We start from the raw sequence: 23,607 nt of genomic DNA, 5'->3' as shown, positions 1-23,607 counted from the left end.
TTTTACGGTATTCCTCACTCCTTTCCCAGATTCTCCAGCAGAAAACAGTTTATGAATAATGGATATGAATCTCCTCCCTGTGGGAAGGGAGGGGATTTTGTTGCCTTTAAAAGGATACAGTCCCCCAGGGAAAAGGCTTGGATGGAAATAGCCTGATTACAGCTGCTTCTCTTCTGTTTGTGAACACTGAGTGCCTGCATTTAGACATGTTCTTTGCAGAAGGGTTACTACTGGAGCAGAAGTCCTTGGGAAGCTTCTTGCGATGGCCACCTCTCTCCTCCCCCCCTTTCATGCCATTTGTAAGGCTTTGGATTAGAGATGACAGAAGGGCAACCCTTCCCGTATCATGTTTTCACAGCAGTTTTAGGGGCTGAGGGAGTGCTGGGGCTGCCCACGTTGGCATTGCTGCTGTATCTCCATTTCCTTCCTCTGGAAACACGACTCCCCTTGGTGGCAGAGTACAGATTCCTGCCAGGATGTCCCCGTGTGACCAGCTTCAGAACTGAAGTGTGCTTGTGGCCGTCTTCCCCTTTCTTTCTCGCATTCCCTCCTCTGATTTCATCCGGAAATTGCATTTACCATATTGGCTGAAAGCGATGGTTGACATCCGCTGGGGGATGCACATTGCAGCTTGCAGTGTCTGGGGATTAGCAGATCAGCCGGGTCCAAACAGGGCTCTCTCCCTCCCCCGTCTCTCTAACTCTTTAAAACTCTTCATGGCACGTACTTGGTCTGCGTTAGGTCCAGTCTCCTGAGATTTTTCTTCACCTGACTCTTCACAGACTTTGACAAAAGTGAGTGCCCAGACAGCCAGAGAGGTAGGTGAGTGTGAGATCCTGTCATATTCTTCCATGCTTTCAGTTCATCCCTCCCCACTGGCAAAGCCTTCTGCCCTGTAGAAGCAGGTAATGTGACCCTTACCCCCTCTCACAGCCCATCCCTTTTTCTTGCTCAGTTTCTCCTCCTGAGTTATCTCACACCGTAATGAGTGTTTTATGGAATTGTCTTCCTTTTTTTTATTAATATATTCCCCTGTGCTTTTTCTTCATAACAGTATGTTGCCTTCCTTCAACATACGGGACCTGTCTGTTTTATTTCTGTATTCCCCTTCAGTATTTGTTTGAAAGTAGGAGAGGGAGGGATGAAGGGAGGAGGTGGAAACTGTTTTTAATAGCTGGGTTTGAAGGTTTGGTCAGATTAGGGTGAGGACCAAATTAACTGATAATTGGGAACAGATTGTTCTCCCTATATAAACCAGACATTGCTGGCCTGGAGTTGTCTCTTATTGCTGAGGGGCATGTTTGTTGATGTACTCCTAGCCCCTTCCCTACCCTCTCTTCACACAACCAACCCCCTCTGGCTGCAGCACCATTTTATGGGTCGCGGAAGATCTAATAATAAAAATAAAACACTTGTGCAACTGAGCTGCTGTTACTGGAATTTCAGGTCTAATCCTAGCAAACAGGTCAAGTTTTAACACTTCATATACACCGCTCGAGAAATCTAAAGTGTGCGGCTTTAAAAAAAAAATAGTACATGCAAGAAAATATAATAAAATGCATGGTTGTGGTTGGGAAAGTGGACTGGCATTTGCATGTGATAGAAACACAAAGACAAGATGTGAGCAGTCATGTTTTAAGGGATTATGAGGATCAACAGTGTTTTTTCACTTCAAGAAGTCCGTGGCTAAGCCCTTTCTCCCCCTCTTCCTTCTCCCTCCAGCGGAAACTGTGATTCTTAAACTTTAGATAAGTTTTTCCATATCTTAAGTTAGAAGGTAAAAAAAAAAAAAAAAAAAAAAAAAAAGTGTATTTTTGAATCATTCTCTTCTGCTTCTGTCCTGTTTTTCTCTGTGGAGACAGATGGCGGTTTCATAGCCTTTAAGCTTGCCAGTACTTGAGTGGGTTCACAAGGCTGTGCATCCACTGCATCGCCATTTAGACTTTCACCATTCTCCCTTGCCATCATTAGTTACAGTCCTGTTCCCTTCCTCTGCTCTCAGACAGCGTGTCTGCCATCCAATACGATCATCCTCTCATTTTTGTTCCCCGATATTCCTCTCGGCCCCTTTCTCCAGTGCTTGGTCTCACCCCAGCTCTCCCTGAGGACACGCAGGGGCTTCTCCCTGGGTGCAGTCCCTGGGGAGCACAGCCTGTGCCTCGCCCCTGGTATCCAACCCTTCTTCACCCTCCGCTCTGCCTTTAACGCTCAGAGGCTCCCTCGCAACCCGCCTCCAGTGCTGTGGAACGTGCACTGGACGATTCTGGGAAAATTACTTCCCCTCTCCCTTTGCAGAGAAAAGCTGTAAGGCTACAGCTCTACAAGCACGTGCATGGCTCAGCCAGACCATCTCGGCCCGTATCCCTGTGGGATGAGACACCAGGTACAGCCAAGACCGCAGCAGCGGGAGAGACATCACTGTGTGAAACGGAGAGTAGCATCTCCTGCTCCACTCCAGCTTTACCATCCTTCTCCAAGCCTGCTGCTGCATGATGCACTGCACACGCTGCTTAGCAGTTACGTGGCACGTTAACAATGGACATGCATAGTCTTGTCCACGGGTCCCATTAGTTACGTGTGGCACTTGTTTTTTTCCCCAGTTTGTGTGGCACATTTCCTTGCTCCAGCCTTTTGCTTACTCAGTATGTTGTGGCTAGAAGAGCAGTATTTCTGGATTAGTAATGGTTACTAGAAATCCATGGTGTTTGATGGCAGGGTCTTGATCCGAGTGTGAAAGAGATGCCTAAAACTATCGCCTGTATGGTCTCCCTGGCAAAGCCGTGAGTTCCCTCCTGCACCTTCTGCCTCTGCTCAGCTCAGGGAAGTGGCGGGTGACGACCAAAGGACACGGGATGCCTTCCACCTGACCCCAAATTACTCTGTCTGCTTTTTTCAAATGCAGCAGGAGACAGTCACTAGGCTGACACCTCCACTTGAGCTCCCAGCAGGCTGAAGTTCACTTTGCATCCTTGTCTGTGGTGTAAGAAGCCAGTACATGTATTTCTAGATTTGAGAATGTGTATTTTTCTTTTACAGCCATGGATTTTTCCTTTCTCTTCATCCATGTTCAGTGTCATTCACTTTTTGTGTCTGCAAAACGGGAAGGCAAAGCTGACCCATAAAGCCCTGCTAGGAGCTGCAAGACAAGTTGCTAGCTCACAGAGATCTAACGCCTGAATAGCAAAAAACAAGTATGCCTGACTGTCCACACAAAAAAGAAGAAGAAAAAAACCCCAGTTTTCACCAAATGTGAAGGCTTTAGTGGTATACTCACTCCCAGAACAAGACTTCTTACCACAAGCTTTTCCAAGCAGTCACGTTGGGAGAACAGAAGAGATCATGACTTGCCTCATGACACACAAAATACCAAGTAGTTGAAGTTCATTCCATGTGACGCTAAACCAGGTGGACACTTAACGATGACGTGGGGCGTATTTTTCAGTTGCATCCTCTCTGTGGGTAGATGCTAACTAGTGAGGGACCTAACAGTAGGGCACGAAGTCTCTCATATGGAGAGTTTGAGTGTCACATAGTCCTTGGGTCACATTAATCATCCATAACTGTATCTCCAGGCAGCTGACAAGTAGATCTCCTTACAGTACTAACACATCAGCTGCAGTCTGACATTTTGAACCTAGTTATTGAATACCTCACAGCTACCCTGAAAATAAACGTTTGACACTGGGACTTGAAACCCATCCTGGACCACCCCTGGCCCAGGAAGTCTCTCAGTCACAGGTCTCTGGAAGCCAAGAGGATAAATGTTGCTGTACGTTTGCTTTCTTCTTATGCCCTTCCAGAGGCATCTGCTAGGGAGGAGAAGGTGGGTAGGCCAAATCAGTCTCAGGTCTGACCTGAATGGCTAGCAGGTTTTAAATCATTCTGTGGAAACCAGCTGCCAAATTCTGAAAGCCTGTAAAGAAAAAAAACAAACCCACAGCAATGCCACCCCTCTTTCTCCAAACAGAATCCACCAGAATAAAACCAAGAAGAACCCTATATCCAGCCTTCACCAAAATGCAACAGTCGTGGTTTTGGGGGTAGGAACATAAACCTAACAGTGGTGGGTCAGGCCAAACTCTATGCTCCCCTGGACCGGATCGCTGTAGTCAGGCAGATTATTTCACTCTTTCCAAGCAGAGCCACTCCAGTGCTGAGGAAATGTCTGTTGGAGGCAAGTGTTTGAAAGAGCTATGTTTCATCCATCGCCTTTCACAGATCCATTGTGCCCTCTCTCCCTTTTGTTTTCAAAAGGGGTGTGAAATAACTTGTTCTTTAGATAAGAATTTACCAGCTGGATGGCTGCCCACACACCAAATCTTACATTCACTCTGCTGCAGACCAAGTCAGGTTTTTTGGTCACTGGGGAGCTGTGCTCTGACCTCGGTTTTGTTTCTACTGTAAACAGTAGCTGAATGAGTTTATTTGGCACCATAATGGTCTCAAAGGCCAAGAGAATAAATACGCATGTGTTCTTTGCCTTTAGGTTTTACTGGTGCCAACCCAGACATGTGCCTCCATATTTGACTTGCTGGACAAGGGACGAAGTGCTGATACATGTTATGGGTTATTGCTTACACTCATGGCAGGTCTTTTTCAGCCGTCTGACTTGGCCGAGCTTTGAGGAGAGTCCACTGAAGGTGTGTGACTTGGTGCAGGGCTCATTCAGATGTCAAGCCCTTGAAACCACAGAGTAATGATAAACAGATGGAGCATGTGGAGACAGCTGCTAAAATTTTTTCTTCTCTAAACAGGATATCATGCTGTCTTTTTTTAGAAAAATGAAATCATACAACGTTAGAGAATTTTTTTTCTTTTCACTGAGCGAATTCTAACTCTTGAGAAGTATGTTTTAGCCATACCTTCTATTCTTATACTTTATCCCAGATGTCACGGGTTTTTTCACAGCAGAAAACTAGATGGGTATTTTCATGTTTTCCCCTTCCTGGTATGAAGAACCTGCTCGTGGAGCTAGAGATGCCTGCCAGTAACACCCAGTGCTGCTGCATACTCTGCTTGTCCTCACCTGGCTGGTCACTCGCTCTGCAGGTCAAAAGACAGGGAGGCAATCAAAAGATTGCAGGCTCTGGGCAGTGTTTCCCTGAACAGAAAACGTGGGTCAAATTTCAGCTGCCCTAGAGTTTTTTCTGTCCTCTGGGAGAAATTTCAAAGCATGGTTAGAAGCTGTTCCCAAAGCGTTATTACTTTTCTTTATGTCGTGGTTTAGGCTGGGCTGGCCACTAAATGAATGACAGGGTGGTTAAAGCAGAGACCAAACCAAACCAAGTTCACTTAAAATTCAGTACCTTCATAGTCCATAGATATAACAAGTTGGCTACATCCAGAGACCTTCTTCAGACTTTATTTGGGAGCTCACGTTTTATAGTGTATGCATCAATTACTTGTAATTCAAGGAAATAAACATAAAATTACCTAGAGGGCAGGACCTAGTTTATAGTCCAAAAGCTGATGCCTGTAAGTATTAAATATTACTTTGCTTCTTATTAAATACCACTGAAGCCACTAGACATGTTCAGGAAACACTTTTATTGGAAGTCTGTGCCATTTTAGCTGAAGGCACTGTGGAGGACTTGGACCTCTCTCCTGTCATTTCAGCACAGGATCCCACTTCTGTTTGAAGCACAGCTCCTCCAGTCTGCAGCGATCTTGGAAATTATTTCGACAATCCATCCCTCTTTTTTTCTTTCATTTTAAGCGTTCTTGGGAATCTCTATGGAAGGCACGGTAATAAAACTCTTTTCCTTTAGTCCTGTTAAGTGTTGGGACTGTTATCCATGTTAAATTAGCCTCTCCCCTTGCCCATTTACTTTTGCAGTCCCTCTTTGGCTATACTACAGCAACTGTTATTGTAAGCAGAAGTGAAGAGAGATGGAGCTGAGGCCTTTAAGGGTCTCTTTATGATGCTGAGAAGTGACATTTTTTGCATCTGGAATCTCAGTTGTCTTTACTTAATACCTGGTGTTATGTGGAAACAAGAAAATTGCATATGGAAAAATCAAATATGTTTACGCATCATCTCGAAAGTGCTTGTACTAGCACGACAGACATATCATGTATTTTCAGAATACATGAAACACGCCTGTGTTTCAGAAAAAAACAGTTTGTGTCTGCAACTTTATACAAAAAGTTTTTATTTTTATCCCTCAAATTATAAGTTGCATTTGAGAAGAGTAAACAAAACGAGATTGAATGTAACACAGGCAGAATTGCAGGCAGTGGTGGTTACAACAGAGGTAATTGTTCTGCCCAAATTATATCAATGAACCTTTCTGTGCTTAGTCCACACATGGGAGTGAGAAATGAGGGGTGTGGGGGTGAAGGGCTTGGGGAGAAAGGGAGAGGGCGGGTGGGAGAGAAGTCACCTGAACTTTTAATTCCCTCTTGGGAATTAAATCTGTCTTCATCGGAGAAAAAAAAATACTATCTTTTTAGTGTGTCATTTGGTACAGTTCCTTTTGTCCTGCTGACCATTTCATGCATTTTAACCGTTGGGGAGCTGGAGGCGCTGCACAGCATCTGAAGTGCCGTGAAGGAAACCACTGGCGCTGAGCTGGGCTGGCTGCCGGGCTGGGACTGTCTCAGGAAATTCCAAATGAGTATAAATAAATGCTCTGTAGCAACCTCTGGGCTCCCTGCCTGCTGATGTGTCAGGAATACGCACTCCCTTTAAGGCAAAGGAAAGTGTGCTTCAGACTTAATTTCCTGACAAACGAAAGGCGGCAAGGTCCAAGGGTTTGCTTCGGGGTGGACTGGTGAGTGAGACCCTCGGATGGGGTGGGGGGAGAGGTGAGATGCGAGCGGCTGGCGGCCCTGGCGCTGTGAGACAGCTGAGAAAAGGGATGGGGGCCACCCCAGGGTTACCACAGCCGAAAGCAGCCCTCAGTGTGCTTATAGCCTATGAAGTTGGGGTGGTTTTTTCTGTTTTTCAACAGTGCCCGGGTTAGCTGGGTTGTCTCACAAGTGCTGCCGTCTGAAGGGAGTTTGCACTTGGCGGTTTCACGCACCTCTGGTAGCCTCTTTGTTTTTGTTGTTACATACAGAGTAGTTTGGTTCTTTCAGCAAAGGCAGGTTTTCTAGTGGGAGATCGGTGGTGTGAACACTCAAGTGAAGGGAGCGCCGCACCTATTTACTGTAAGGCATCGTTTCCACAGCAGCAAAGGTAGCTGTTATCCCTAAAGTTGCTCATTTTAAATACTGGTCATAGACTTTCAATTATAAGCCACTGGTTTTAGCTATGTAGAACGTGCATAAAGGATTACTTTCAATAATGACCTTTTCCATATTTTCTCTGATGATCGTTTTTTCACCTTTTTGGAGAAAATCAGTTCATTGGTCTGAACTGTTTTAACTGCAGAGAAAAAGCTTTCAGTGCTTTTGGAAAATGCAAATAGCTTATGCTTTTGAAGTTTGGAAGGCAACACACGTCTTATCTCACACAAGAAATCAGTACTAGATTAATATAAAAAGAGGGAGGAGGGAACAATTCCCGGTATTTGAAATATCATAATGATTGTGCAGCATAAACCATATTCCTTATGGATGTAAGCATGTGACAAAATAATGTCTTTCCAGGAGTCATAAAGACAAATATTTGTAGAACCATTCTTGCAGAAGACAATTCTTCCATTTTTTCCACCCTGTGCACAGCTGTAAGACCAAACTGAAACTGTAAATCAGTTTTAATATTCCCTGGCAGGTTTATATCCCAGGAGTCCAGGTTCTTTCCTGATGGTTACTCCTGTTACAATAGCCCTATGTATCTGTTCTCCACTTCTCACCTCCTCAGAGATTTATAGGCACAGAAGGGTAATGACATTATAAATCTAAATATTTTGGTTTTGTGATTCAGTTGGTTTTGGCTAGAAAGCAAACACAGCCTTCTTTACTTGGGCTTCAGCAGGTAACACTGGTGTGCAGTTGTGTTAAAAGACATTTTCAGGCAAACACCTCGCTTGTATCCATGACTCCTTTTGGCTCTCATGGGGAGTCGGGAGATGATGTGGCTGAGTGAGGAACAAGAGAAATATTTGGGGGTTTGCTCCTCTACCGCTTTGCCAGCCCTCTACCTGGGTTTTGTGAAGTCCATTCTACTATGTGGATGCAAACCTTAGTTTTTGTGATTTTTTTTTTTCCTTTGTCATTTTTCTTGTGACAGTGAAGTGGTGTAAAGTAACAGGGGATGATGTATTGTTGGAAGAGCGGGGCAGGTAGGACACATTTTCAAGGCTTGGCAAGGGAGGTAGGGGAGCTTTGGGGCTTCTCCTGTGCAGCAGAGGACAGCAAGCTGCCTTACCAACACTGGGGCTCAGCTTCACGTTCATCAGCATCGCTGGCTGAACCAGCTATCCCAGATCTATTGGGATGTATTTTCAGAAAGGAGGGCTATAGTGGTCTAAAACTGAGCTGCCCTCCTACTGTGGTCAGTAGAGCGCATCCTATGGCTTTCTCCCGGGCTGTGAGGAGCTCGTGATTGGTATCTACTGTTTGCCATAACTTACAGTATTTTGCCAGGCCTGAGTTAGTCTGATTTGGAAAGTATCTTTAAATTCAGTGCTCTTCATTTGTCACAAACGTGCCTGGAGCCAGTAAGTGTGCACACAGTAGAAAGTGAACGAAATAAATGCTTCAGGGAATGATGAAGGGCAGTTGTCAAGTAGACAAATACTGCAAGATGAAAAAAATGCACATGGAATCAGGTGCTTGGAAAGAATGAATTCATACTGGTTTGGACTTGCCTTGTTGGCATCTGGTTTTTCAAACATCAGTAAACACGGCAGAGGTGTCCCCCATTTCAAGCCCAAAAGTAAAGGATGACTGTTGACACCTCATCGCTCTTCCCAGTGACACCTGAGAGAGCAGGTAGTAAACTATGGGGAAATGAGCATCTTTGAGGGGAGGGCATTTTCTGTGACTGAGCCAGCTAAGCCCCTGTCACCAGTTCAGTGGTTTGCTTTCAATGTAAGGCAAGCTCTTTCTTCCTCAGTAACATTTCTTGACACGGCACATTGGTTGAAGTGGCGTTGGAGGAGGATGATTTGGGAAATGCATCACTGCGATGTAACTACGGCTGCCAGTTGCTTCTTACTTGCTTGATGGTGGACCTGCTGGTCACAGTCAGCCACACTACACCCAGAGACTGACTTGTGACAGCCATTTGCCCAGGTAGCCACTGTTTTTGAGAGTAGTTTCTACCCAGAGGTGGCAGCGCTGTTGACAACAGCAGCAGTCCCCACCATGGTTTCTGCTCTGCTCTTCCTTGCTGCTGGTGGGGCAGTTAGCAGAATAAGCTGACGACTATATCCCTTCCCACCCATGCCCTGCTTCCTGCCAGCCGTAGTTTGATTTCCCCTGGGACCCGTGAGTCAGAAACTGGAATGGAGGCAAAACAGACTAGCCTCTTAGTTTTGAGTTTCTGCGACCTTGAGGTGGTGCACACACAGAGATGTCCCACCGCAGAACTGCCAGATCTAGAGGTGTTCCCAGAAAGTGAGAGCAGTTGAAAAGGAGGCTTATTATCAGCTTCAAATAAGGGAGTTGTCAAGAATATAAAGCAGATTCTGTGAATTTTGATAAGGGGGCATATTGCAGTCACACTCAGGATAGTTGGTTCCCCCCCCACCATCCCCAAAGATTTATCATAAACAAGATTAATCCTTTATTCAGGGTTAATTAATTGGAACAACTTTCTTACAGCCTGTATTGCGTATTTTAAATGAACTTCTGTTTGAGCTGCAAGTTTTCAGTTCAGAGATTATAGAAGTAAATGTTTTAGACATTAAAAAGACTAGAGGGGGTTAGGAGGTGTGGTTTTTGAAGGGTGCTTTTTACTCTCGGCTCACAGAAAAAAATTTTAGTTGTGGTTATATGCTGTTCAGATATAAACTCTGTAGCTAACTCTTTTTTACTATGTGAAAGAAAACCTTTAATGGTGTAAAAAAAAAAGGTAATCTGACCTTGAAAGACCCCCTCCTAACACCAAAAAGGCTTTTCTCATAAATATATATATATATACACACCTTTGGGTAGCAGGCTTGGGAGCATTCTCAGAATTCTCTATGTGATACCAAAATGTTCTGGTTTTTGTAACTATGAAGAGCAGTCAGACCGTAGTTAGCAAACAAGCAGCGAAAGGAGAAAAATAAGAAAAGCCAGAGTCTCTTCTACAAGGTTAAGAAATGGTTCTGTGGTTTAGAAATTGACCCTTGAGGAGGAGGTGACAGTGGGACATCCAGACTAGTGCATCCATCTTATCACTGGTACCAAGGTGAGAGCTGGCTCATTGTTTTGGCTAAACAAATAATTTTTTAAATTAGGTATTTACTATAACGATAATCCTCGTATAACACTAAGTAACTAAGATTTTTCAGGTTCAGAAGAACATAATTGCTCAAGAGACTGTTTTCACTGTGGGTTGATCAAGTCAATGGAAAAGCCCAGTTAACTCAATGGAAAAACTATTGATGTTTTTAATGGCCTTTGTGTGGTGGCTGTGACTGTTTTGAGTTCTATTGCCTTAGTGGTCCTACTTCTAGAAGGAGCATGGTATTAAGATAGCAGATCCCTTCTCAAAATGGCTTAATTTACCAGTGTTGTGTGGTAGATGTGGCATTGCAGCCCAGTGCCCTAGTGTTTGCGTTTACAGGGCAGCCAAAACACAGCAGCCCTCTGAACCATCTTTCTTCAACATTGCTGCTGCCTGTGTTCATTGACTTTAGCTGGTGTCCTTAGTTCACTTCTTTGAGGCTTGCCACTACAAATATCTGAGCTGGAGCTTCTGCATCTTGAAATAAAAACCTATTCATTATGCCACGTTGTAGCTTCAGCCTTTCTCTGTTATTATTATCAGGGAAGTTGCTATCCACCATTTTTTTATTATAAGCCCCAACTCAAAGTACTGAGTATTTACATGTCAGATTTAAATGTCAGCTCCCCAGTTGCGGTACTGACACATAAATTTTAAAAAGTAATCTAAAAATGTTATAAAAATATTTTACCCTTTTTCTGCTCCTCGTTTTTCTTTGAGATTAAATTTGCAGCAAACATTTTACACTGGAGATTTATTTCTTCAGTAAGAAGCGCAGTAAATGGAATTCCTCTGTAACAGGAGACTCCTCCGCACCTTTAACCACGGGTTGGTAGCAGGGCTGGTCATCCCTCTCTGGCTGGGGCATTTTCGTTTGGACCGTAGTACCCCATACACCACAACTTCAGGTGTATCAGGAGTTAAATCCTGTTTGCTCCAGGCATAGCTGTAGCTGAGTATCAGCAAAATGGACTGCCTTTTTCACAAGGTGGTATTTATTGGTTGTTTTCCCATAGCAGAAAAAGAAGCTGGAAGGTGTTATCAGCCAGGTCTACACAACGGTGTGGTGTGCTGGGCAGTTGTGCCATTGCTTGTACAAGCTGAGATGGGTCATCCAGGCACCCCAGCCTGGCACAGCAGCAAGGGTGGCTGAGGCCAGCACCATACGGTGTGGCCATGGGCAGCTCAGTGGCTCGACTGGGCTGTGCTGTGCTGCGGTGGCTTTCCTGCTGGTGGGAGATGAGCAGCCAACAGAGGCAGCCTGCGCGTCCCGCCTGCGGCGTGCTTCACGCCACTGCCGTGTCCTTCAATGGCAGAGGGAAAAATAAACCGCATGAGACTCCTGCTGCCGTGTCCGGCAAAACACAGAAACAACTTTCTGTAAGTTCTTGGAAGTTCTCTCAGTTCTTGGAATAAGATAAAATAAAAATCTGATAGGTTGATTGATTGGGTTTTGGGCTTTCCCCCCCACACCTTTGATAATACTGGAGAGCTAGGCTGAACTGTTGGGGAGTTAGTAATTTCATGGCACCTTCTGTTTATTGCTAGACAAAAGAAAGCTGATCAAATGAGTGTGCTGCAAGGCTAAGGTCTATTTTCCAAGTGGTTTTGTTGCTTTTTGTTAAACTTACATTCAAATCCCAACACATGAAAAGGAGAATGAAAGAAAAATTGTTCAGTATTTCATTTTTCTTTCTCTTTTTCAGTAAGTGCTCAGCCTCATATGTTTTGGTTCTTCTCAGAAGGAGAGGCTGATACTCATTTATATACGCTGAAGAATGGAAAGAAAAAAGAACAAAAGCAGAGTTGGGGGTGGGAGAAGGGGAAAAACATCAATTTCTACTCTGTTGCAGTAAAGAATCAAAAAGTCAGAAATCTTTTTTTTATCTCCTCTTTTCCTGTCCCAGATAACCTTTCAAACTAAGTTGAGCCTATAAAAATACTGATTCGACTCCACTTATGCCAGCTATTGCCTCTGTGTTTTTCCTCTGCAGCATTCTTTATGAATTGTCTTAGGCCATAACTCTGGAAGTAGACTCTGTTATTCATAACATTATTTCAATGGAAAAGACTTCTTTAATAGCAGTCATATCCAAGATAAAAATGCCTTAGTGCAGATACCATAACCAGATGGGGAGAGAAGGCTTTAGATGTGACGTCTGTATTTTTCAAAGCACCTTGACTTTTAGCTTCAGAAATACATCTTCAGCTGCTTCGCTTTGTTCTTCCTGGACCCTCCAAGGCGGCTCCATACAATAAAGTTTTCCTAGATCGCAGAACCAATACTCTATGTCTGCACACATTTTCCCTGCTTTTCTCTCCCTTAGAAGTCTTGAAGCACATCAAATAAATGTTCTATTTTTTTCCAGTTCTCCGGGTCTGAGAGCAGACATGGTTAGTGTGGACTCGGGTAGGGCTGACTCAATATTTTAATATACTGATGTTCTTGTGTAGTGCATTGGATAGGATATAATTTAATAGAAGTTGGCAAGACTGGAATGTTTGGACAGAGTCAGTCCCAGCAGTGCAGGAGGTGAGAATTGAAGAGTGCATTTTTTAAATGCTGCTTGCGTCCTGCCTGTGGTTATCCTGCAGCAGGGAGAGGGAAATGAAGTCTTTACATACTTCTGGAGAAATGCATTAATAATGACAGTACCACAATGAGGCCTCTGTGCTTCACAGAATGTTTTACTTCACAGGTACTGGCCTATCAGCAGGATCTGTTTGTGTCTTGTTGCATTTAAAGACATTTCAGAAGAAAACACCAGTGTCTGCAGCATTTTCACAGAAAAAAGTGTATGTGTTTGTGCGTCTGCACATACTGTCTCAGTGTAGTACAATGACTTGATTAATATTTGCCTGAGCTACTGCAGAGACTGGGGAATAGTTCTTCTAATTTTAGCCATGCCCATTATCAGCTGGCCAAGGATGAGACAAGATGCCTAACAAGAGTGTTTGTATCGCCCGGTTTTTGCTGTAATACCTCTATGTGCTTTGGGATGAATGGGGTAGGAGTCTTTTGCTCACTTGAGGTCTCTGGGCGTGCAGGCTTGCCTTTCTGGCTGAAGGGCAAATAGATACAACTTCCCCCAAGGTTAATCTGAGGTACTTGTGTAGCACTTGGTACTCACCCACCAAAGCTTGGGAGCAAGGGCAGCCATGGTTCATCCAGGACCTAAGGGCTAGAAGGAGGAAGGGCTGCACTCTTATCAGGTGTTTATTCATTTCCTTTTTATTAGATTTTTTTTTTCTTGTTTGGAACGCGCAAAACCATTTTTATTGCTTGAAAACAGCCACCCATTTTGCTTTGTTCCGTGCTTAACCGGCACACCCATTTTGGCCCTTTCTCTGAGACAGCAAAATGCACAAAGGCTTGGCACAGCTCCTGCACGCAGCATCACAGCTTTGTGTTGTTGGTGGTAGATTGCATGCCTGATCCTCATTTGTCTTAATGTATCAAGAAACGTCTCCAGAGATCAACTCATAATACTGGGATTGTGTTGGTGGAGTGCTCACTGCGTTATTTCAAGGAGAAGTAATCGGCAGCGGGCTCGGCGCACAGTCTCGTGCTTGTGGAGTGGCAGATATGAACTGCATCCTGGTGGTGCTGCCAGCTTAGGCTGAGGACCAAAAGGATTTCATTGTGAAGACTCTGAGCTGCCTGCAGGTGCTGTGGGGAGCTTTAGTGAGGGATTCACTGTCACTGTGATTATTTTTTTTATGATTTACTTTTGATAGGTCTCTCTTGAGCAATCTTAATACCGTTCCATAAAGAAGAAAAAAAAATATATCTGAGATTCCAGTCTGGCTCTCATGACTTAACATGAGATTTGCATGTCTTTTTAGAGGTTTTATGAATATTTTTCCAAAGATGCATTAATTCTTAAGTCCTGGGACTTCCGAAGAGTCTGTTCCTCCCTCCCCTATCCAACACACTTATGCATTGTGCCCAAGGACAGCTTAGAGGAGCTGCCTGACTTCACTGGTGTGGTGATGGGAGAATTGGAGATGTTGCTGGATGGGAAGACAAGGACCAAGACAAGCAGAGGAACGGACCCGGGGAAAATGGGAGAACAGGTAAAATTGATGGAGCTTGAATTTACATGAGCTGGGTGAAGTGACTATACCCAAGCCCAGGATGAGGGGCAAGAGTATAACCAGATATTGGGTTAGATTTGGTGGAGCAAGCAAATGGATGTAAGTAGGGAAAAGGGGTGAGAAATCCAAAGCATGGGAAGAGGGCACAAAGACACCAGAAGACTTCAGGGGATGAGGGCCAACATGAGAGTGGAGACAAACCTAGGGTGCGGGCAGGAAGGAAGGGTGACCAACCTAGGGCGAGGAGCTGTGGGGTGTGGAGAGTTGTCTGTCTGCGGGGAACGGAGCCAGGATGAGAATCTGAGAACGGAGTACTGAATTTGGGGAGGAAGAGGAGTAATTCAGAGAGTATGCTCTGTATCATTCTCTCCCTGTCAGTGGGAGTCCTGAAGACTTTTTCGCTCCCTGACATTGAGGCAGCCCTGCTGGACGGAGCTGTGCGTGCTAAAAGTATGTGTGTATGCATGTATTTTTGCATCCACTCTGGTATTTAGGTGGCTATTTTGGGTGCATCTATAAGTAAATACCACAGCATACTGAGACTCTGGTCTTGCAGCAGAAACGTGTGGTCTGGGGGGGTTGTTTGTGTCTGCTGGACAGTCTGTCTGTGCTACAGGACCGAAATACCAACGCGCTCCGGGCAGCCCCACTTCTGTGGCTCTATCCCATGTGCCTGCCTGTGTCTGTGTCTCCATCCGTTTTTTTTCCGTGCCGGGGAATGTAGGTTTTCCCGGAGCAGCATCCTCCATCCGTCTACTGCTCACTGTCCTGTGGTAGCCAAAAGCATAGAGGATCGCCATGAAAGCAGTTACACTGTCTGTAGACAAAGCTTTTCTTAAAGCATGCCAAGGAAACTGGAAAAACAGGAGCTTTTTTTTTTTTTCCCTTCTCCTAAACCTTTTCAGCACAACATTAAGTCACTTCCTGTAGCTGCAGTAAGTTGAGAGTTTCTCTTCTTTTTTTTTTTCTTTTTTTTCTTTTTTTAATATTTTTCCCCTCCTTCTCCTGAGGCTTATATTCCTTTAACAGGACGAGGCTTCAAAACCTCGCCTTTTAAAAACGAAACAAGGCAGATAAAGTCGCTTCCAGCCACGGTAGCACCCTGCGCGGCCCGGCGGCGCCGGGACGGGGGGTGGGGGGGGGGGGGGGCGGACCCCGCACCGCGGGTGGGTCCGTGGGTCGGTCGGTCGGTGGGGTGCCGTCGGCGGGGAGGCGGGCAGGGCAGCGCGGGACCCCCGCCGGCCGCGGCGGAGGGAGGTGGGCGGCGGTGCTGGTGCGCGGGGGCGGCCGGGGCTGCGCGGGTGCGGGCGGCTCTTCTTTATGGGGTGAAGAAGGAGAAGGGCGGGGGGGAGGGGGGGGGCAGGGCTTCGTCGGGTGACACATGAGGCTGGGACAGCCATACGTGGATGGAAAATTTGCAGCGTGGGGGCAGAGGCATGTGGCTAATTCAGGTAACCGGAAAGCTGGCTTTTATTATTCCTCCAGCTCATAACTCGCAACAGTTGGTTTTCCCTTTTCTTTTTCTTTTTTTTCCCTTTTTTTTTTTTTTTTTTCCCACCTCAAGTGGGACAGGAGGAGCAGGTTCTATAGGAGCACTGCGTATAAATACTCAGCCCAAGGAAGCCCAGCGGATCGGGTGAAGTTTTATTTAGATTGCTTTGGGGACGGGCGAGCCTTGCATGTGGAAGGCAGGCGGGTTTTCCTGACATGCGAGGCGACAGTCTCCCTCAACAGTGGGATTCGGGACGTTGCTGGAAGGGGGGGATCCCGCTGCCTGTCTCGGTGCTGGGGGCTTCATGCAATTTAAAATGAAAGGGGCAGAGGCGCTGGTGGACGTAACGTGAGCTGAGGTGAGAGCACATGGGTATCGCTGCTCCTGTGGCAGCAGTTCCCAGAGCCATCAAACGGCCGCGGGTCTCTGTAAAGTCTAATGGCATCGGTTGCATAAGGAGCGGGGTCGGAGTTCCCGTCGCCTGCTTGAATGCACCCTGTGGAGAAATTGGTCTCTGGAGGATTTGTGCGGTACGTGTAATCCTCTGGTCTCGATGTGATGACAAAGTGCGTGTGTGAAAGCTTGGTGTGACACGGGAAGATGGGGGGGGGATTTGGGGAAGAACAGCTTGGAGCCACTAGCTGTGCCACTTCTGTGCCCCTGTGTCAACAGGCGTTATCTCTGTGTGTGTGTGGACACATTTATGTGGGTATGCGCTTCTCAGCATTTGAAAACCTACTGATTAACTTTTAAAAAGTTAATCGGGATTTAGTGTTGAGGGTCAGTCAGCGGAAAGCTGGTCTGCTCGCTGAGCTGCAGCAGCAGTTTCTGCCTCCGGCATGCTGTGAGCACCCGTCTTTCTGCCCTTGTGTTTCAGGCCGTCCGTAGTTTGCTAGAGACATAATTTCTTTTCCAATGCTGATTGTGTTTCTTCTTTTCCAGAAAAAGAGGAAGTTATTGTAAACGGAGGAGATGAAAAAGAACGGAAAGACCCATACTTCGTGGAAACACCTTATGGCTACCAGCTAGACTTGGATTTTCTCAAGTACGTGGATGATATACAAAAGGGGAATACCATTAAGAAACTAAACATCCGAAAAAAGAGGAAAGCCATACCAGCCTCGGCGGGTACCAAGAACCCTGGTGGCCAGTGCAGCGGCTGGACCTCCACAGAGTCCCTCTCTTCGTCGAACAGTGATGAGAACAAGCAGTCTTGTTTGGCAGCGAGGAGTCAAGTAACCTCGTCCATCGCTGCAAGACCTTCAGTTTCCTTTGAAGCATCTCCTTCCTACTTAACCATCCCTGAGAGTAAGCAGCTTCCTCCTCCCTCCCCCCAGCCTCCTCGGCACAATCTCCATGTAACAAAAACCCTCATGGAAACACGGAGGCGCCTCGAGCAGGAGAGGATGATGCAGGTCACGCCTGGAGATGTCCGCAGGCCCCGGCTTTCCAGCTTTGGAGGCATGGGCTCCACGAGCTCCCTCCCCTCTTTTGTGGGATCCAGCGGATATGGTCACATGTCTCAGCAGCTGCAGAATGGGTATCAGGGGAATGGCGACTACGGCGCCTGCTTCAGCTCCTCCTTGGGCAGTTCCATTCGTCACAGCCCCATGAGCTCAGGAATATCCACACCGGTCACCAATGTGAGCCCAGTGCATCTGCAGCACATCAGGGAGCAAATGGCAGTTGCCCTCAAGCGTCTCAAGGAGCTCGAGGAGCAAGTCAAGACCATTCCTGTGCTGCAGGTCAAAATTTCAGTGTTACAGGAAGAGAAGAGGCACATGATGGCAGAACTCAAAAACCAGAGGAAAGCCACTCAAAATGACACATATGGTTTCAGAAAGCGATCCTACAGTGCTGGTAATGCGGAGCAGTGGGAACACATGTCTCAGGTGAGAAGAGGTGGAGAACTGTATATAGATTGTGAGGAAGAGGTGGAGAGCGTGGAGCAGAGCTCTCAGAGGATAGAGGAGTTCAGGCAGCTGACTGCTGAGATGCAAGCCCTGGAGAAAAAAATCCAGGATAGCAACTATGAAAGTCCAGCAAACCTTCGGGTGAACAGAGAAAGCCTGACCAAAGAAGCCCGATCTGTTGCTGTAGGTGCTGATGAGAACATGAACGATGTGGTTATATACAACAGATCTGCGAGGCAACACAAAGAAGTAGCTGTGGGGACAGAGAAAGAATTGAGAGAGTCTGGGGTTGGGGTGACAGAGGCCATGCTTGGCTTGTCTACAGAGGTTGAGAAAGAGATAGAGCTTCAGCAGCAGACCATTGAAGCCCTTAAGGAGAAGATTTACAGACTAGAGGTTCAGTTAAAGGAAACGACCCATGACAGGGAAATGACCAAATTAAAACAGGAGCTGCAGGCGGCTGGGTCTAGGAAAAAAGTAGATAAAGCCATGATGGCTCAGCCCCGTGTCATCAGCAAGATGGTGGAGGCCATCGTGCAAACAAGAGACCAAATGGTGGGAGACCACGTGGATGTCACCGATTCTTCAGTGGGAAACCACCTGCAGATGAGCAGCATTGGCACCTCCTGCAGACCTGCCGTGCGGAGCATGGCTGTGGGCCCCGAGCTGCTGATGAGCCAGTGGCTGGTGAGGGAGAGGGCAGAGGTGCGAGACCAGGGCACGGGGAGGTCCCTTGAGCTGCGTGATAAGGCAGTGGGTGCAGAGACAAGCATCTGTGAGACAGGCGTCAACACGGAGGAGCCGTCAGGCATGCCGAGCCCCCGCCAGACGGCGCGGGTGGTCGGAGCGGTGAGGTCTGTGGGCTGCGGGGACTGCTCAGTGGACGTGGTGGTTTGTGCCCCCAAGGAGCACGTGTCCCGCGAGACAGCCACAGAGGCTGTGCCCAGGGCAGAGGCAACAGTGATGGCCGTGCCCTCCACAGCTAGCCGTCAAACCAGCACCACACTGGAGATGGTGAGCCAGTGCACCGGCACAGAGACGGCCTCCCTGGCAGACTGCGGGACGAACACCGCTCTGAGCAGCTGCGATAAGCAGACCAACACAGAGAGCGTGGAGACGCGGAGTGTGGCAGTAGGAGATGGCCGGGTGAAGGACATACACGCGTCTGCTAAAACGCGTTCGGTTGGAGTGGGCACCATGCTCTCCAGCCACCCTGGCTTTGAAAAGCCCTCCGCAATAAAAACCAAAGACTGTGGCGTTGGGCAGATAAACATTCATGAGAACTACCTGGTTGGTCTTAAAATGAGGAGCATTGCCTGCGGACCCCCTCCATTGCCGGTTGTGCCGGCTGGCACCAGGAGCATTGGTGTTGGTGGAGAGTCCGTGTGCGAGCCGGTGAGTGGTCTATTGGAAAACCCTCTGCCTCCACCTGAGCTGAGGACGGGCTTGGATCACTACATTGAGCGTGTGCAGAAGCTGCTGCAGGAACAGCAGATGCTGCTTGCTGAAAATTACAGTGAATTGGCAGAAGCCTTTGGGGAGCCCCACTCCCAGATTGGATCTCTCAATTCGCAGCTCATCAGCACTCTCACCTCCATCAACTCCGTCATGAAATACGCCAGCACAGAGGAGCTGCGGAGCCTGGACCTTCAGAAGCAGTGCATGGAGAGAAGCGCCACGCCAGGTAAGCCCAGTGTCCGGGCACATGTTTCATAGAACCACAGAATTATGTTTGGTCTGCTTCTTGCCAGAGCCGCTGGTCAGTCACGTTCTAGGATCTTGCTTTAGCCTGGAAGCAAGTGTGTAATCCTCCTCGATATAACACAAAACATAACACTCTTGCTGGATGTGCCCGTAGGGTACATTCTCTCAAGCCCACCAGCGGTAACTGAAAAACCAGAGCTAGTTTTATCTCTCCCAGTCCAGCAGACTGTGAAGGGCATCACGATGATGATGATGTCACTGACCATGAAAGAGAGGTATCTAAAAGTATGCAGGGTTTGACAGCTGTGCAAGGTGTTGACTCCATTTTATGGCTTTTAAGAGTATTCAGTGGTAATTCCTGTGCGTTTGGAATTTTGTCCTTCCTTTAAGCTTGGCATTTTGAAAAACGACAGTGTCAGATTTGACAGAGTGGAAGGTCACATTCAGTGTCCGTATCAAACCGACTCATTTCCACAGACATTTCCCTGGATTTTTTAGTGTTCCTTCCATTGCCTTCATTCCTTGTGCTTCTCAGCCAGCGAGCTGCGGGGTGCTTTCCCTGTTCCAGCAGGGCTGATGGCTTTATAATAGGCAACTCCAGAGTGCTTCACAGAAACCACATCTTGCATCTTCACTGTTCCAATAACTGCTTGTCCTAATCCCTAATTACAGCCTCATGTTTGAAAGGCATAAACTGTAATTACTGCTGGAGGTTCTGATGATACTCAGGAAAGGCAAGAACTGAGATTTAAATATTCCTTGCATTTTATTTAATAACTTTTAAATCTATACAATTAATTTGAGGGATTTCTTTATGTGGGATTTCTTTATTCCCTGGGGTAAAGTTGCTTACTTTTTAAAAATTATTATTATTATTATTGGGTGTCTGATAGTCTAGTTTAAAACTTAGCCATTTTTCCTAATACCTTATTGGTGAATACAACCACATTACTGTTAAATTTATGAATGTTGGCTTACTGTAAACCAATATGTAATGCCTAGCAGGGACTGTTAGATACCGTCTTCTTGGTCCTACCATACAGTGACTAAAACAGGAGGTTAAGAAAGTGGGATAACCTTGTGCAAATTCATGTGTATCGTGGGTGCTGAATTGGAAAAGAAATCCTGAGGAAGTACCACTCAATATCAGCATAATATTATTGGCTAATGCACTGCTATATAAAGCTCTTGCAGCTTATTTACTGTCCTAAAATTTACCTATTTTTGTTAAAAGGCAGCTTGGTAAATCTGATTCTTTTCAGTGTTCATGTGCTAAATGGAACCATCCATTAAATGAGCTGAAGTAAAAATTTTAGGTTCCAGTAGTAAAGCAATAAGGAACATTTATGTAGCGGTAAAGAAAACATATGATACCCTGTCTGCATACATGCAATACGATACTATATATGCAATATTATTTCTGGTATGCACTTTATATTTTGGGCTTCTTACAAGTAATGATACTATAATAATGAGAGTATCTGGCAGACACCAGAAGTGTCCTTAAAAACAGTGAACCAGAATTTTTACTAGCCGTAAATCCTCAATTCCTTTCCCTGCTTTTACTGCACAGTATCAAATGTGTAGTCTAGAGACTTGAAAGTATTTAGACACAGGTGGAGCAATGGATCATATTTTAGTAAAGATGTTCTTACTTGGATTCAGATTTCACATTCTTGACAGAATTATTCTGGAGTAATTTTATTTTAACTTGTAATGCCATTATCTTTAGCTGTGGATGCTGAGCATAAAATCTCTTTATTTTTAGTCTCTGGTGAGATCTACATGCCAGGACTGCGTGCATAAATCAAGCTCAGGGCTAGCTACAACAGTTTAAACCCATGGAGAATTGGAGTGGGAAGGAGGTCATAAGCCTGAAACGTTTCCCCTTCTCTTTCTATGAATTTTGAAAATACTGCCTTTACTACAGTTATCTGTTGGTCCTGCTGCTTGTTCCTCTGGTTTTACAGATCACGTGTTACTTTTTTCTGCAGAAGGAGTTTTGCTGAATGAAGCACAAACTTAAATAAATCTGTAAGCACTGGAACTAATAAAGCCTTTTTTTTTTTTTCCATGCATCAGTACCTGATGATAGCTTGTGGACTCTTAATAAGTCTTTCCTCGCGTTTAGATCTCTTGGATGTAGCTTTTCAGGTGTCTTGTGTGTGCATTCAACCAGCAACTCTTTCTGCAGGCCTGGCATCTCGGCCTGATTTCTCTAAAGCTTGTATAAATACAAAAATCCTTCAGAATAGTGAGTCTCTAGTCTGGTTTGGTTAAAATGAGCAGTCAGGTTTAAGTTATTGAAAGAAGCATGACATCACAAGCCTCGGTTTCTTAGGAAAACAGGCTGAAAATAGAGGCAGAAGTGTCCGGTTTCAGTTTAGCAGCAGTAGTGTCATCTTTAATATTTTATTCAAAGACCATCCTTAGGAAGCGCCCCTTAGATGCCAAGTTCTTCTAGGACAAAAATACCTGATCTGGCTTTGAGGCATGTGATTTGGGTACCAGTTTGCCACGTTACAGGGTTAGTGGTCCCATTCTGCTTCTGATACCTGAGGTAGCACATTGGTCAGGTTTTCAGCTTTACAGATTTTTCTCCCTGCCAGCGCTGGGGAGACGGGGGTGTGCTGCAGGGGTGTCTCTCAGCCCCTGACACGGCTTGTGGCTGGCGATGGGATGCAGGCATGACAGCTGGAGCCTGCTGAGAAGGACATGGGGCTGGCTCCGCAGCTGGCATCCCCACGCTCAGGCCCAGCAGACCTCTGAGATGATCTCTGAACCAGGTCTGTTAGCAATTAGTATATTGCTTGTTGCAAAATAAACACCTTCACTTCCGTAACTAAGCAACTCCTATTTACACTCGCGCTGTCTTTCAGAAGCCTTAGTGACATCAGGGAAATCAAACCCTCCAGCCAGATGAACGATTTCCACTCTGCAAAATCACGTTAGCCAGCATTGGCACCCTGTCTGTGTCCAGCGGGGTCGCACGGATGTGGGTGGCAAACCTAGAGGCTAACTGATCCTCGTTCTTGGACCAGACAGCATGTAGGAGGACTAAGAGAGGCGAGTGTGTTCAGGTTCTCTGTTTATTGTCACAGAATTTTTGAGAAATTTCGGAAAGTTACATTTGAGTGCACATGTGATGTGTTTTGCAGAATATCAGCCAGAGGCCTAATGTCCCTTAAATTAAATGGACTTTTCACAAGTCTTGTAGGTGGATGTCTTTCACAGGCAGGGAATTTGCAAGGGTGGTATTTAAAAACAGCTGCTCTACTGTTGCCCTAAAAACTGACCTGAGTGTATTTGACCTGAAAATGCGTGGTTATTTTGCCTCGGTGATCTTTGGAGTATCAGTTTTACAGTCACTTTTTGGAGCAGTCATGACTGAGCACCCCAGTGGAAGCATTACACTAATCATCGTGAGGAAGGAGGCAACTTCTTGAATTGAAACTTGAGATTAAGGACTCCTTGAATTAAGGAGTGAGAAGAAGTGGGAAGCAAGTGGTGTTGGAAAGTCTTGGGGGTTGGGAAAACATGATGTGCAACCTGATGGAAAGATCTTTCAAGCTTTTCAACTCTTAACTTTCACCCAGAGCTGTGGAGGCAGGGTGAGGGATGATGGAAAGACCGAAGGAGTGATGGTGGTGGTGAGAAGCCCCTGGTTGTCCGAAGCTGGTGTGTATAACTAATGAAGAATTGTGGCTGTGATTGTCTCTCTCTGTGTCATCATTCGTTACACAAAACCAGCAGGGAGTTGGAAGAAGCTGTTTTCTCCTTGCAGCTCTTCTGTTTGACAAAGTTTGTAGCCTTTTCTCTCAAAGACTGTGTAGCTTGATGGGTTGGTAGCCCCCCTCCTGGCAGCATGGACCACGCTAGTGCAGCTGAAGACTCGAGGCTTGCCTGAGGCTCGGAAGCTGGTGCTGTTTGAGGCGCAGGCATGTCCGTGGACCCTGTGAAGCTGTGGGCTGCTGCAAATTGCACTGGGTGTCTACGTCTAGGCAAATGAATGAATCCCTCAGCTTCAGCTCCGCCACAGATGCATGCGTTAATCACCTGGTTAAGTTGCTGTACAG

At 46.1% G+C, this 23,607-nt stretch overlaps 1 protein-coding gene across 10 annotated transcripts in view; it reads left to right on the top strand.

Annotated features, from left to right (window-relative positions):
* The window catches only part of KANK1 (KN motif and ankyrin repeat domains 1), a 115,057-nt gene that overhangs the window by 65,561 nt on the left and 25,889 nt on the right, over positions 1-23,607 (top strand). For 7 of the 10 annotated variants that reach the window (XM_054185626.1, XM_054185625.1, XM_054185622.1 and 4 more), the window contains one exon: positions 16,857-19,511. In XM_054185626.1, coding sequence (XP_054041601.1) covers positions 16,857-19,511 — 2,655 coding nt within the window. Of the gene's footprint in view, positions 1-14,380; positions 14,402-15,800; positions 15,874-16,856; positions 19,512-23,607 lie in introns of those variants that run through there. The other 3 variants (XM_054185627.1, XM_054185619.1, XM_054185628.1) reach the window with 2 other exon arrangements.

The sequence above is a fragment of the Rissa tridactyla genome, chromosome Z (genome assembly GCF_028500815.1).
Source record: "Rissa tridactyla isolate bRisTri1 chromosome Z, bRisTri1.patW.cur.20221130, whole genome shotgun sequence".
NCBI classification, from domain to species: domain Eukaryota; kingdom Metazoa; phylum Chordata; class Aves; order Charadriiformes; family Laridae; genus Rissa; species Rissa tridactyla.
The sequence above is the reverse complement of the archived record's forward strand: the minus strand, read 5'-3'. Positions and strand labels throughout refer to the sequence as shown.